The following is a 14,596-nucleotide window of genomic DNA, read 5'->3' on the forward strand; positions in this document are numbered from 1 at the left end:
TGGGACTACAGGCATGTGCCACCATGCCCGGCCAATTTTCTCTACATATATTAGTTGGCCAATTAATTTCTTTCCATTTATAGTAGAGACGGGGTCTCGCTCTTGCTCAGGCTGGTTTCGAACTCCTGACCTTGAGCAATCCGCCCGCCTCGGCCTCCCAGAGAGCCAGGATTACAGGCGTGAGCCACCGCGCCCGGCCGGAATTTTTTTTTTTGCTTCACCTGCTGCTCTAAATGGTTTATAGAGCCTTTCAGCTGATCCTCTTAGGTACCCTGTGATATAGGTAGTTGTTAGTTCCATTTATCAGTGAGGACATCAAGGCTTCAGGGGATGCAATTACTTGCTTAGCAGCACACACCGGTAAGCAGTAAGGCTAGGGACTCCAAAGCTCATGCTTAACCACAGTGCTGTACACCTCCTCCTTAGCTAATACCACAGGCATTCATGTGCTGACAGTTAATGCGAAAACTCTTGCCATTTATCTGCTGCAGGTGGATTCTTGCCCTAAGTATATAGAGGTTAGTGGTCAGCACAGTCTATTTATTATTGAAATAGCTCCTGTGGGCTGACCATTATGTTGAGTGACCATTGTGGAACTCTTAAATCATACTTCTAACTAGGAATTCTTAGGGCCAGAGGAATAGGAGACAGGGGTGAAACAGGATTTTTCACTTTTTCTAAAATTTATTTCAAAGTACTTTCTAACTTTGTATAGCATCACAATTATGAAAGGAGATAGGACAGACTTTTCTTCCATCCAGTTATCTTTGGTATGGAGTAGCTTGCTGACTTGTCCCAAAAGCACAACTTTTTTTTTTCCTTCCTTTTTTTTTTGAGACAAAGTCTCACTCTGTTACCCAGGCTAGAGTGCCGTGGCATCAGCCTAGCTCACAGCAACCTCAAACTCCTGGGCTCAAGCAATCCTGCTGCCTCAGTCTCCTGACTAGCTATGTTGCAAGGGGTGCTGGAGTCACTTCCCTTGGTTTTGTGTTTACTCACCTGTGTAAGGGTGAGCTGTGTCAGCTGACAAAGGGATGTCTAAGGTCTTTACTTTAAAAACCATCACCTCTCTTTGTACTTTTTAGGTTTAATTTTTGTTGTCCTACCCCCAACATTAATAAAGGGTTTTCTTGGGAAAGAAAACAATTGACAGCAGTGAACCAAGGGAGGGGAATCCCATTAGCTGTTTTCCTTAGAAATCAGAGTTGCTCGACTTGAATTAAAAGGTAACTTTTAAATAGCCTTCTTTTGTTTAAAGAATATGGAGGCCACACTGGAATCCTCTTTTTCATGCGTGGGTCATGAAGCCAATTTGAACTGATGCAGGAAATTGTTCCCAGCCTTCTCAAAGGAACTGGACTCCTTGCTGTATATAGTATGGGAAAATAATTAAGTGGAAAAAGGTCCCAAAGAGATGTTAAATACATTTGATTGTTGGCTATATATATAATAGTTAAAGGAAATAACAGCAAACACACATGTCAGGTTGTTGTGTTTCCTGGTTCTTATCTCAGTATCGAAAATGGTTACTGAGACTGAGTTGAGGGAATAAATGAGAAGGCCAAACAGATACAAGCGAGCCAAACACCAAGATTTATTAAGCATGATATGTTCCCAAGGTAAGGGTAAGGGTTCTATCTCCGTGAGTGGAGATGTCCCTGAGTTTCTAATACACACATACTTTTATATGGTAAATGAACTGCCCCTCCTTAAGATGGAGTTTCCATTTCCTGTCCTTGGATGATTGACAGGTTTTCTTACATAACTCCCTTAGTTTGTGTGCATGCGTCCTCCCAGAATCCTTCATGAGGACACCTAAAAACACGTTAATGTGCATACTCCAGTTTACCCCGTTTATGGCCTTGACCATTATCTCCACTTTGTGGTTTCTCTACCCCTTTCTGGTTGGTCGGTTTATACATCCTCTTATCCTAGACAAAAACATCTGTTCCTCTCCCTTCTTCCTTATCCCTGCCTAACACTAAGGGCTAGGCACTGTTAATACTTCACATGTGTTAATTTATCAAATCTTTATTATTTCTACTTTATAACTGAAGTTTAGCTGTGCATGGGGGGGTGATTTGCTCAACTCATGTAGCTAGTTAGTGGGAGAGCTGAGGTTTAAATCCTGGCTGGCTGGCTCTAGGTGGAGTCAGTTTTGTCTGAGTCAGCATAGCATGGTGTAAACCTTTTTGATCACAATTTACTATAAGAATTAATCTTATAAGTGACCTAGTATATAAATACGCTTGCATACATATGTATCTAATCCCAAAGTTTTATGAAATGATACTTATTGTGATGCACATTTTCAATTCTATTCTACATAAAGAATGGCCAGTTGAGAACCCCCAAACTGATTTTACTACCCATTAAAGGGTAGTAAATTTTAATTTTCAAACCTGCTGTTTGAATAACTGGCATAGTGCTTCCAGACCTCAACTTGCTGGTATGACTAGTAGCTCTACCATTTACTTGCTGTGAGTTTGGGCAAATTAATTTTGATCTGTGCCTTAATTTCCTCAGTTAAATGAATTAACACATAAAGCACATAGGACCTCACCTGGCATGAAGGAAATACTTTCTAAATGGAAGCAGTTGTTATTTCTAGACCATTGGGTCTAAGCTAAGTTTACAGTGACCCTGGAATCCCAGTATGATTTTTATAGAAAAGCCTCCATGTGGAGCTAGACTAAGCTGTACGCAGATGTTCCTGCAGATGCAGTGGCACCCCTCCCCTCTGTCAACAACAAGCCAAAGCAAAACGAACATATTTGGGATATCTTTCTTCCTGATGAGTAGCAACAAGTACATTCAAAGTAAGTTTTAGGGTGTGGCCTAGAGATGGAGAGGTGGTAAAGTATTGATGGCAATAGAGAAGATCAAGTGTCAAATTTTAGCACACACATTTGTAACTTCACTAGTTTCCTATGGAACCTTAATACCACAATAAAGTTGTGACAAGAGAGGTACTATATAAAGAATACCTGTTAAATTCATGCATCAGAAAGATACAGAAGTCATCTTAATCTACTTGGTCTGAGAACTATTTTGTAGAAGAGGTTGACCCTGTTGTCTGCTGCCACCATTTCATCAGAAGCATCTGTGGGACACCGGTGTGCAGCGTCAAGGAAATGGGAGCTGCCTGACCTGGTGTGTTGACTTGCCTCAGTAGCTGGGCTTTTGCCTTTTGTCACCTGTATCAGCAGTGGCTTACCTGATTGGTGAAGATAGCAAGGACAAGTAGAGTTTGCCTAGCACAATATCCATTTTCAGCTACAAACTTATTGTCATGGAGTCAACACCTGTTTCTATCCAAATCTCACAACCATCATGACAACAAAATTATATATATGTAAAGTATATATAAATATACATAAATAGTAGATGGAGCTTGGGATATTAAATGGAAAGGTAGGTGGTGAATTATTGATGGCAACAAAGAAGATCAAGCGTCAAATTTTAGCACACACATTTGTAACTTTACTAGTTTCCTATGGAGCCTTAATACAATTGTCTATTTAATAAAGTTACGTGACAAGAGAGGCACATATTTATTTATATATGTATATATATACAAATAAGATGCATAGTACTGATCTTGGGTCCTGGCTACATAAACCTAGTATGTTCCATAGTCAGTAACTGCTCCATAGTCAGTAACTGCTGTGAGGGACTTGAACCACATTATCTTTAAGAACTCTTAACATTTTATGAGCCTATAACTAACTGTATAACCTAGACAGTAGGTCCAATTATCACAGCCCCTGATAAAACAAAATTTCAGAAGAGCTGGTGTGGTAAGGTTCTACATAATAGAATTTGCTAATAGCTAGAGCTTCCATAATTCTGAGCTAATTTTTTTTTTTTTTTTTTTTTTTGAGACAGAGTCTCACTCTGTTGCCCAGGCTAGAGTGAGTACCATGGTGTCAGCCTAGCTCACAGCAACCTCAAACTCGTGGGCTCAAGCGATCCTATTGCCTCAGCCTCCTGAGGAGCTGGGACTAAAGGCATGTGCCACCATGCCTGTCTAATTTTTTCTATATATTCTTGGTTGGCCAATTTCTTTCTATTTATAGTAGAGATGGGGGTCTCGCTCTTGCTCAGGCTGGTTTTGAACTCCTGACCTGGAGCAATCCGCTCACCTCGGCCTCCCAGAGTGCTAGGATTACAGGTGTGAGCCACCGCGCCTGGCCTGAGCTAAATTTTAAGGAAAACATATCTTAAAAAATAAGGCCACAATTATTCTGTTATAATCATGTATGTAGGTTATTTAGAAAATCAGTTTCTGTAATGTTTGTATTATTAGAATTACGTTTTTCAGATGAGAACACTCCAGAGGAAATTCTGAAGTCTTGCTGGCCTTGAACTCCTGGGCTCAAGTGATTCTCCTGCCTCAGTTTCCCAAGTATCCACAATTAAGTCTTGACAGCATTTTATGGTTAGGGAGGGGAATGAGGGCTGTGGAAGACCAGACGTCAGATTCCTTAAACACATGCCCTCTTAAAGACTTTTGTTCTTTTATATTTTTCTCAGACATAAGATTTCCAGGTGAAGTTTTAAAACTAGTTACCTCTCTTCTGGAAACTGCCCAGTAATTTAATATATTTTCTCTGAAGATAACTCTAGGTGTTTCTCAAACTTCAGGTCATGAAATGAAGTACATGAAATCAACTGATTGAATCAACCAACATTAAAAAAATAATGACGTAGACAACATAAGTGCATAATTTCAAATATGTACGTTAGTGTGCATACTGTTACTATAGAAAATGTAAGTTGTGTCAAAAGTTGGAAAAAATACAATTCTAAGGTGAATTTCTGCAGATAAACTCTGTTTCCATTACTTAATTAGAACACACACTTCAACACCATACAGAGGCCGGGTGCTGTGGCTCACACCTGTACTCCTAGCCTCCTAGTTCGAAACCAGCCTGAGCAAGAGCGAGACCCCGTCTCTACTAAAAAAATAGAAAGAAATTAGCTGGATAACTAAAAATATATAGAAAAAAATCAGCCAGGCATGATGGTGCATGCCTGTAGTCCCAGCTACTCAGGAGGCTGAGGCAGAAGGATTGCTTGAGCCCAGGAGCCTGAGGTTGCTGTGGGCTAGGCTGATGCCAGGGCACTCTAGCCTGGGCAACAAAGTGAGAATCTGTCTCAAAAAATAAACAAACAAAAAAACACCAACATACAGAAAGCAGCCATTTGAAACTAGATACATCAGGTCACAACATCCAAAAATATTTGAGGGTCACTGACTGATACCTGACAGAAGATTGTTACCACTACATGTTGTACAGCATGTATCAGGTGCTGGCGTGAATCTTGACAACTTTAAATTCTACACACCAAGCAGTAATCAACGTTATGTATGAAACAAAATGATTATTTCTCAGTCCTTCCACTGCCTGGAAGAACTGTCAAAACTGCTGACTACTTCTGTTACTGAATGTAATAGTGCTAGAAAAATAATCTTCATGAAGACTTCTCCATGCAGTCAATCTTTATTATAGCAGTATTCGCATATTCACATCAAGTACATAGAACTTTTTGCCTTTTATATAATACAGAGTTTTTAAATAACTTTACACAGAAATAAATTTCTTCAATCTGAATTTCAGCTATCTTTTTTATTTAATTCTCCATGCTTTCTATTCAAACTGAACAATATTTTCCATTATACAAATTTACATGAGAAAAACTCCAAAGTACAAATGAAGGGACCTGAGCAGGAAAGAGAACCAAAGTATCAGGAAGTGGGTATGGGGAAGAATTAAAAAAAAAAAAAAAAAGATTCAAGCAAACATTGAGGATTAAGGGACAAGAGGGAGACATCATCCATTTGACTGAAAATAAATGTCTTTTTTTATGAATTGAAAAATAAGCTTTAAAAATAGTTACTCCATTATAATTTTTGCAAAGCAGGTATAGAGAGGTCTGTGGACAATTAAAAAGTCCCCATCTTTTCACTGGGCATACCCCAGACTCCATGAGAACCTTTTCAATGCTTGAGTGGAACTGAAGTGAACTAAACCCAAACCTTTGGCAGTAACAGAGAAGAGAGGAATGTGTATGTGAATTGCCATAAGGTTTGGAGTGGTGAAACAGGAGCCATTAATTCACTGCAGTTCAAACATGAAACATTTCCCTTTCCTCTCCCTTCCAGGAGACTTCCTCAAACCAAGGAATACATGAAAAGGCAGGATTTTCCTTTTTCTTGGTCTAAACCAAAGAGCAATCACAACTACTGAATAGAATTCAAAGAGATGCATGTTGATGAAATGATAAAATTCAATCCCCTGATCAGTTCTATGATCCTATCTTAGGAAAAACAGCAACTGCTGTGTGAGGAAAGGATCAGGTGTACAACCAACAAATGAGATTACCACAAACACATATCACTGATACAGTCCTTCAAATCAGGCGATATCATGAAGGCCAAACCGAGACTAGACCATGTGGCGTGGCCAAAGGAAACACAGAGGACTCAATGAATGCATTTTCAAGTGAAGGAAGGAAAAGGGTATAACATACACACACCCCTGTTTGTAAACTAATATAACATGAAGATAAATAAGACAAAGGTTAGCCACTTATGTTGGTAATTAACACGAATAAAAAGGCATCATATGTTTATATAGCTGGTTTTAATCAGCTATGCAACATACACAAATGTATTAGGAAGGAATGATTTTTTTAAAAAAACCCGTTCACAGCTTAGAATAAAAAGCACACTTATTGCACTCTTACATTTTATTTCAGGTAATAATAGTTTATTCCCTACCCTCACATTAATTTTTCCCTATCCCCAGACTTACTCCTACCTCACCCCATTTTGGTCTACTTTCTCTACGTCTGTGCCTACCTAGTCTGTGAGCTTTGTAGCTTATACTAGTCTGCAGTTTCCTTCTATGTAACTCATACTCCACCAAAACACACACGGTCTCAAAAAGGCTTAATGCACAAATGCAACAAATTTTCAAAACAAAACTGGGACTAAGCAACTTAATCATAACTCCCATTCCCACCCCTGTAAACAGACTCTTCCCTTGCCACCTCTCTGTGTACGCACTGTGGATGAGAACCAGTCTCATGGGTGCTGCATAATATTACTCAGCCTGCCAGGAGAAGCAGATGGTTTGCACACAGAATTCTTTTTTTTTTTTTTTTTTTTTTTTGAGACAGAGTCTCGCTTTGTTGCCCGGGCTAGAGTGAGTGCCGTGGCGTCAGCCTAGCTCACAGCAACCTCAAACTCCTGGCTCAAGCAATCCTGCTGCCTCAGCCTCCCAAGTAGCTGGGACTACAGGCATGCGCCACCATGCCCGGCTAATTTTATATATATATATTAGTTGGCCAATTAATTTCTTTCTATTTATAGTAGAGACGGGGTCTCGCTCTTGCTCAGGCTGGTTTCGAACTCCTGACCTCGAGCAATCCGCCCGCCTCAGCCTCCCAGAGTGCTAGGATTACAGGCGTGAGCCACCGCGCCCGGCTTGCACACAGAATTCTTATGATACTAACATGAACAAACATTTTAGTAGCACTTCAATCTACAAATTTCTTTTAAAAAATGCACCACGAAAAACAGATACACTGGCTTACAATGGCTGTGTCCTCATACACAACTGGTCATATCATTGTAATTTATCAAAACAGCTAAATAAAAGTAACATTTTAAAAAACTGATTTAATAATTAATAAAACTAAGTTGACATCTGAACTTGCGGATGCTGAAATAAAGGATCTACTTTAATCACTTTATTGAGGTAGGGACCAACTGTCCCTATGTGTTTTTAAAGCACTGTTACCATGATAGAAGATTTTAGGACTTCAATTTGTCCTCTTCTACCTTCAAAACACCTGATTGGAACTGTTAATTACCCTTTCCACAATTACTAAAAATTAGGACTGAATTTCAGTTTTAATGCCTTTGCCCAAGCACAAGTGAAAATGGGTTATTTGAAACAATAAAACAAAGCCTACTTTGTCTAATGTACTAATATAACAAAAATCTAACATAACACCATTTTCATTTTACCAGAGTTAGTAACATGGACCATGAATACACTGGCCACTTCCCCTTCCTCTGGCCCATCTACAAATCATTGCCTCTGCAGGCAGGCATGCTACTGTTCTCCTCTGGGGCTCAACTACCTACGGGCATCAGTAATGTATCTCAGTAAACATCTCAAAGACGCGCTGGAGACAATACATTGACTTTCTTGGGGGTGGTGAGAAATGAAACAAGATATGAGAACCATACCATGGAGTACGTCGGGTGTTACACCCACTGGCCAGGCCATAAAGGACGCCTCCAGAGACCTCCCCGGCCCCCACAGCACACCGCAGCAGGATTGCTTGTGCAGTCCAGCTTCATTTGCAAACAAGTCCTGGGAGGCAAGTTTATATTTCAATCTCTGAAAAATCAGTGTCTAGGTTGGCAGCAGTACTCTGGAAACTGATAAAATCAAATTCTGTCCTGTATTTTTAATTTCCCCTTCTAAGTTAATACATGATTGCTGCCCAGCATACAGTACTTCAACTCTAAACTACAGCGGTTTCTTGAAATTTCTGTCAAACGTTTCTGTTGTATAAAAGTTCCATGCTTTGAAGAACCTATAGGAGTAGAAAAAGTTTCTCTAGAAATGTCACTGAACTATATTTTCAACCTAGCTGCTCTATGTGATAAATATATCTGACTATACTAGGGATTATGTGCTTTAAAAAAATAATTTTGTTGACTGAAAATTTACCTGTGTGTTTTCTCATTTTTAAATGTGATTTTGGCTATAAACTTTTTAGTGCATTTATCTTTGCAGTCTAAATTGCACTCTAAAAAATATTAACACAGCTGAGTTAAACCAGAGTGGCTGCTTTCTTCACAAATCACTGATTTCTGCTAAAATTTTAGCTTTTTTTATTGCATCATGAAGGCACAGTAAGATCATTTGGCAAATTGTCAAGGTATTTTTCTAGAGTCTCACTTCAATGTATGACCTGTAAGCGATTTGCTGTTCATACTCACAGTAAACCTTCCATCTCTGGCTATGGTTTCTTATAGCCTAATGGTTGGAATCTGCTAATCTCAAGGTGCTGATATTCTAGCACTAACAATGCCAACTTGGACAAAGGAGAGAATCTTGCAAAAAGGGTAATCATTCTACCCTCTTAGCTGGGCAGTCTCTCTCTATAAATATCTGTGCATGTGACAAAGCTGTGGCTAACATTATGAAGATGTACACTGTCTTGCAAAGCCTACTGAAAATTAAAATTACATCACTGTTATTGAAGTGATACCATAACTATTTAATTTCATGCAACTGACTTAAGGTTAAGATTCTGAAACATACCCCTAAACAAATTCTGGCACCACTTCCAACAACATTCAGATACTCTGAGCTACACTGTTTTACAGTATTACTGTTTAAATGTATAATGCCCTTTAGGACAAAATGAGAGTGCTCAAATACAAGTACACAAAAACGTTAAAAATTTAAATCATCTTCATGTTCTAGAGCTCCTGACTTTTCATATTTTAAAATAAATAACTATTCATTACCTCATTCTGAGGAGGTAGTTTTTTGAAGAGGTCACCTGAACCCTGCAATGTGTTTCAAACTAAAGCTAGAGATGAGGTTTGCAAGCGGCTGGCGAGGTGGATGTACAGTGGGGACAGGTGAGATCTGAGGAGGGGCATGCAGCAGCTCGGACTCTGCCTGATGAATACAAGGGAACATGGTGTGATAAAAGAGCTGTGACTGCACCAAACTAGAAGCTAGGAAGTATTTACAAAATTTCAGGTTGACGGTGCTGAATTCTTACATTATTTCTTTATATAATGCTCTTTCTTCTCTAACACCAACATAAATATAACACATATAATTTATATGGGATTTTATCTTCTAGGATGCCCTAGTATGTCCTATCAGATCTCACATATGAACAGGGACAGATGTTCAGGAACCAGAATTTGACAGCTAGACAAGAATGTTCTTTTAAGGTGCACATAAGAACAAATGAGCACCTTAGATTTTCTTTTCACAAATCCCTTTTATAAACTACTTTTTTTGGTCAATATTATTTCAGTGGCAAAAATCTAGGCCCAAGACTCTAGTTTAATGATGAAAAAAGTCCATCAGGAATACAACATATTTAAAAACAATCTTTTATAGTTGCTCTCAAATTTTTCAGAAGGCTTCACCTCTCCCTACCAAAAATAAAATACACTACAGAAGGCACTGAAGCACTTTACAGACAAGACTGTTACAGCCATACAAGATGATCAGTGTGAAGCAGCCACATACTGTCTATACAAATTGCTCATAAAGTGCTTTTCACAAATAAGGACTTCTTCCTTATGTTTTCTTAGGAGCTCAACAAGTCTATCTGTAGTCTAAGCATCAAAAAAATAAAGCAAATAAAACTCATATGTCATTTGTAAACTAGAGAAAAAACTATCTGATGGAAAAAAGAAAGAAAAGGGAGGTTTGAGTATTTTTATTTTTAAAGATCCCTATAAAAAGCTCTCAATACCCTGAGCCTGGCTTCTGGGCACAGCTACATTTGAGATCAAGTCTGCTCCCCCTTTTCAAGTGAGATAGCAACCTATTCTAAAATGAAAGGGAAGAAAAAATCGTATCACACTGAATTTTGTTTAGAAAACTCAAATGCTAAGCTTCCTCCCTAACTATACTGGCTTCTGTCTTGGCCACGCAGCAGGACATGGAATGAACACACACCTGTTAAAGCCCAGCACTCTTCACCTAGGGAGACTTTAAGCCAATCTTGGTAAAGGGAACACAGCCATGTTTAAAAGCATCTACAGGGGGGAAATGGGCATTTATTGAAACCTTAGAATCTGCACCCCCATAATATGCCGAGAAAAAAAAAAAAAAAAAAAAAAGCATCTACAGAGACATATTTAAAAAGAAAAAATAATGAATGCTTTTCAAGACAGGCAGCATCACACCCAGAAGATGCTCTTCAAATCAGCATGCCTCATTTCTATCTTGCTCATGTAAGACTTAAAAACACATTGCTTTTCAAATGAATTTACTAGGACAAGCTTTTACAAGTCCATGAAGTTTTCACTAGGCCTTCCTCTGAATACAGATACCTTAGCAAAAATCATGTAATGGTAATGAGCTTTTAGTAGGCTGAAAGATACATAGCAGGGCCAGGAGTTACAATCTGAAAATTTAAAATAACAATTTCTAATTCCCTGATTTATGTTAGGCCCTAATTTCTTTCAGATCCTTGGCTATAGCTTGGCTGGGTTAAGTACATCTGATTTGATTTACATTCCTAAATCCTGATTCTAGACTCAGGGAAGTAATTCCATTAATTTGCCATTAATACATCCAGAGTCACTACTGTGATTTATACTACCCTTTAATAAAGGCCAAGGGAAGCTATGACTAGGTTATATTTTCCATTTGTGCAAAGATAAGAAAGATTTAGGTTCTTAATACCACGTCAGCTCTCTCTATAAAAAAAAGTGATGATAGGCTTCCCACACCTTCCCTCAGTCCAAATATTCCTAAAATTGCTCTATTTTCTGCCTGGAATTCAGCTGCCAAATTACCCAACCTTTTGAAGACCAGGCTTGGAAAAAAAGGAAGGAAGAGAATGAATGGAGATACCACCATTTTTATTTTAGGTTGCATATTCTAGATAAAAGACTAGAAAGAGGATGTAGGATGTAGTATAGGAATAAGTTGGAAGAAACAATGAGATTAATAGCAAAGATGTTAGTGTGGATCCAGCAAGTACCATTAATTTAAAAATTATAAATATTTGTCATTATGCTAGGACTTCCCATATTTAGGTAGCGAAATGGATAAAGACCTTTCTTTAAAAGGTGTTTATATAACAAAAATACAATTTTCAGGATATATAATTCTGGTGGGAAGTATTATTTTATTCCAATTAAAGCTGAAAATTATTTTCTTTTTAATAAAAATAGAACTTAGAAATTAAAACCTGTACCTTACATTTAAATTACATAAATTTCTCACATTCGTAACTGTTATTAAGCAGTTTTGTAGGCTTTTAGTTAGATGCTGCCATGGCATTTTATGCCCTGGACAAAGTAGTCACATAAGTACTTGGTGACTGGAAGAGCTTAGGAGGAAGATATAAACATTATTTTCCTGAGAATTTGCTACACTGTGGAGGAAAAAGATCCCCAAAACTTGTCTTCATTGCTGGACCCAGTGAGAAAGAAGGCAATGTGTGCCAGCAGTCTCCAGCCTGCTTGGTTAGGCAGACCCCTCAGTGAGCAAGGGAACAAAAGGCCAGAGACCCAGGAGGTCAGGAAAAAGATGCAGCATGCCCCTTCCTTCTATACCAAAATGTATCTCCTGCTCATTGCTCATCCTCCATTGAAATAAAAAGCTCCATTTTAATAAAATTTGTCAAGGACTGAACACATACCACACAGAAAGGGCAAGCTGCATTTTTGTTCCATCCCTCAGAATTAACCGGTGGTGGTTAGTGGAAAGAGCTCCACAACAAAATCCCAAAATAGGAAAGAGAACGATGCTTGGTGATTGAAATTGCCCCATCAGATGATCAGCCACATATTGATCTGGTGGTTAGAAGGGCAAAGTTGACTGGCAGACTTTCCAGAGCAAATCGCCCAAGCTGTAGCAGCAGTTTCTTTCCATCATGCCTGACCATCAAAAGGTCAGAATTCAGGGTTTCTCCTTTTTCTTCCTGGGAGTGGGCAGACTTGTATGCACTTGGTATTTGTGTTGAAGAAGAAACACTGGCAGCAGATAATTCTGGTTCCTAAAACATTCTTCCCTCTTTTGTTGGATAGGAAATTCCATTCTGTTCCACATCAGCTTATGCATTGAAAATTTTGTATCTTTAAAAAAAGATTTGAGAACAGAACTGTGTTTTGATGTTAACAAATTGTACGAACACAAGACTTAAGAAATAAGAGTAGATGCTGCCATGATGGTGTGGCTACTTGAAGGCTGCAAATTCTCCTGTAGGGGGAGGACAAGAGCTAATTTTAAAAAAGTTATCCCAACCTAGAGAAAAGCCTCATTTGAACCTCACTGAAAGGTGACTCAGTTATACACAAATCTAGCAACAGCATCATTAATTTAAAAGAAAAATGGCCAAAACCCATTAAAGGACCCAACGTATATGTAGAGTATGGTTCAGTGATACCAATTAAATATCGTCTGAAGATAATTTCCCAGATGAGTTTTATGTGCTATGGTTCTGATCAGGCTGAAAACAATTACAACAAACAAAATTTCTCAGAAACTAATCGTAAAATAGTAATGTCAATTTATAGAATACTTTCCCCCTGAATTATCAACTCATTTTCACCTATCATATTATATTATTATTATTATGCTATTAGGAAGGGAGAGGAAGAAATTTTATCATTTTGCAAAAGAAAATTAGGTCAAATGATTAGTCTACATCACACATTTGACAGAGGGAAAGAAAATCCAGCCCTTCCATTTTGTATTAATTTCACCTTTCAAACTACCAAAAAATTAAATATAGGCACATGTTACTGAACATAATTATCAGCATAAGGGATTGTTTAAACCACAAAGTCCCTTTGAGGTACCACACTCCTTTAATTACTGAATTTGGGGGCCTCAAAATTATTTTACCTCTACTATTTTGTCCACGGCCTCTACTTGTAATTAAAGGCCAGTTCCTATAATATACATGCTAGTTAATTTCTGGGGGCTGGTTAATAACTAACAACTATCAGAACTTGTCATCCGTAACATCATTTTTCAACAGCAGCTTCTGATGAGGACCCAAGCAACCGCTTATAAGGATTCACTATTTAACCTAGTAATAATCTATCCAATTTCTAATTGTTATTAATTCCAATTGGTTGCTAGATAACATTGGCATGTCCCAACAAACAACAGATTGATAATGACTGGCTGACTGAATTCTCGGATTTGTAAGCTGATAACATTAGTGACTGTCTGGGTGCCTGACATATGCTAGGCACCTCACTGAACACCTTAGACATATTTGCATCTGATCCTTATGATAACCCTCTGAGGTGGATGCTATTATATTTATTACATAGATGAGCAAGCTGGGCTTTAGAGTGGTCAAGTTACTTGCCCGGGATCATACAGCTAGAAAATGGCAGAGCCAGAATGGGAACTTAGGTGCTGGCTCCAAGACCCAGGAGCCCTTAAAGTGTCAATAATTAATAATTTATTTTCCCACTCTGAATACAACTACTAACTGTAGTAAGTCCCTTTCTGACTTTGTGATGACCTTTCAGGCAGTTTCAAAAGAATGAGAAACATTTTAGCATACATATATTAGGCTTCTTAAATTTTTTGAGAAATAGTCACAGGAGAAATAAGATATAGTAAAATAAAAAGTGCTATCGAAATGTTCAATAATTCTCAATCAAGTAAGACTATAACTGATGAAATGTTTTAGTCATGAAGTACTTGTTTCATAATATAAAAAAAAAAACCAGATAATTTCCTTAAATTGAGAGTGACCCACTAGAAAGAAAGGCCATTTAAGCTGGTGTGTTAAGAAGTTTTAGAGAGGATGATTTAAACTGTTGGTTTAGTATTTA

The 14,596-nt window shown here is 38.2% G+C and overlaps 1 protein-coding gene across 3 annotated transcripts in view; it reads right to left on the minus strand.

Annotated features, from left to right (window-relative positions):
- Positions 1-48: 48 nt before the first annotated feature.
- Positions 49-14,596, minus strand: part of BRAF (B-Raf proto-oncogene, serine/threonine kinase) — a 185,939-nt gene continuing 171,391 nt past the window's right edge. For all 3 annotated transcript variants that reach the window (XM_076006665.1, XM_012768024.3, XM_012768022.3), the window contains one exon: positions 49-12,998. In XM_076006665.1, coding sequence (XP_075862780.1) covers positions 12,976-12,998 — 23 coding nt within the window. In that variant the 3' untranslated portion in view covers positions 49-12,975. The remainder of the gene's footprint in view (positions 12,999-14,596) is intronic.

Source organism: Microcebus murinus, chromosome 9, assembly GCF_040939455.1.
Source record: "Microcebus murinus isolate Inina chromosome 9, M.murinus_Inina_mat1.0, whole genome shotgun sequence".
Lineage (NCBI taxonomy): Eukaryota > Metazoa > Chordata > Mammalia > Primates > Cheirogaleidae > Microcebus > Microcebus murinus.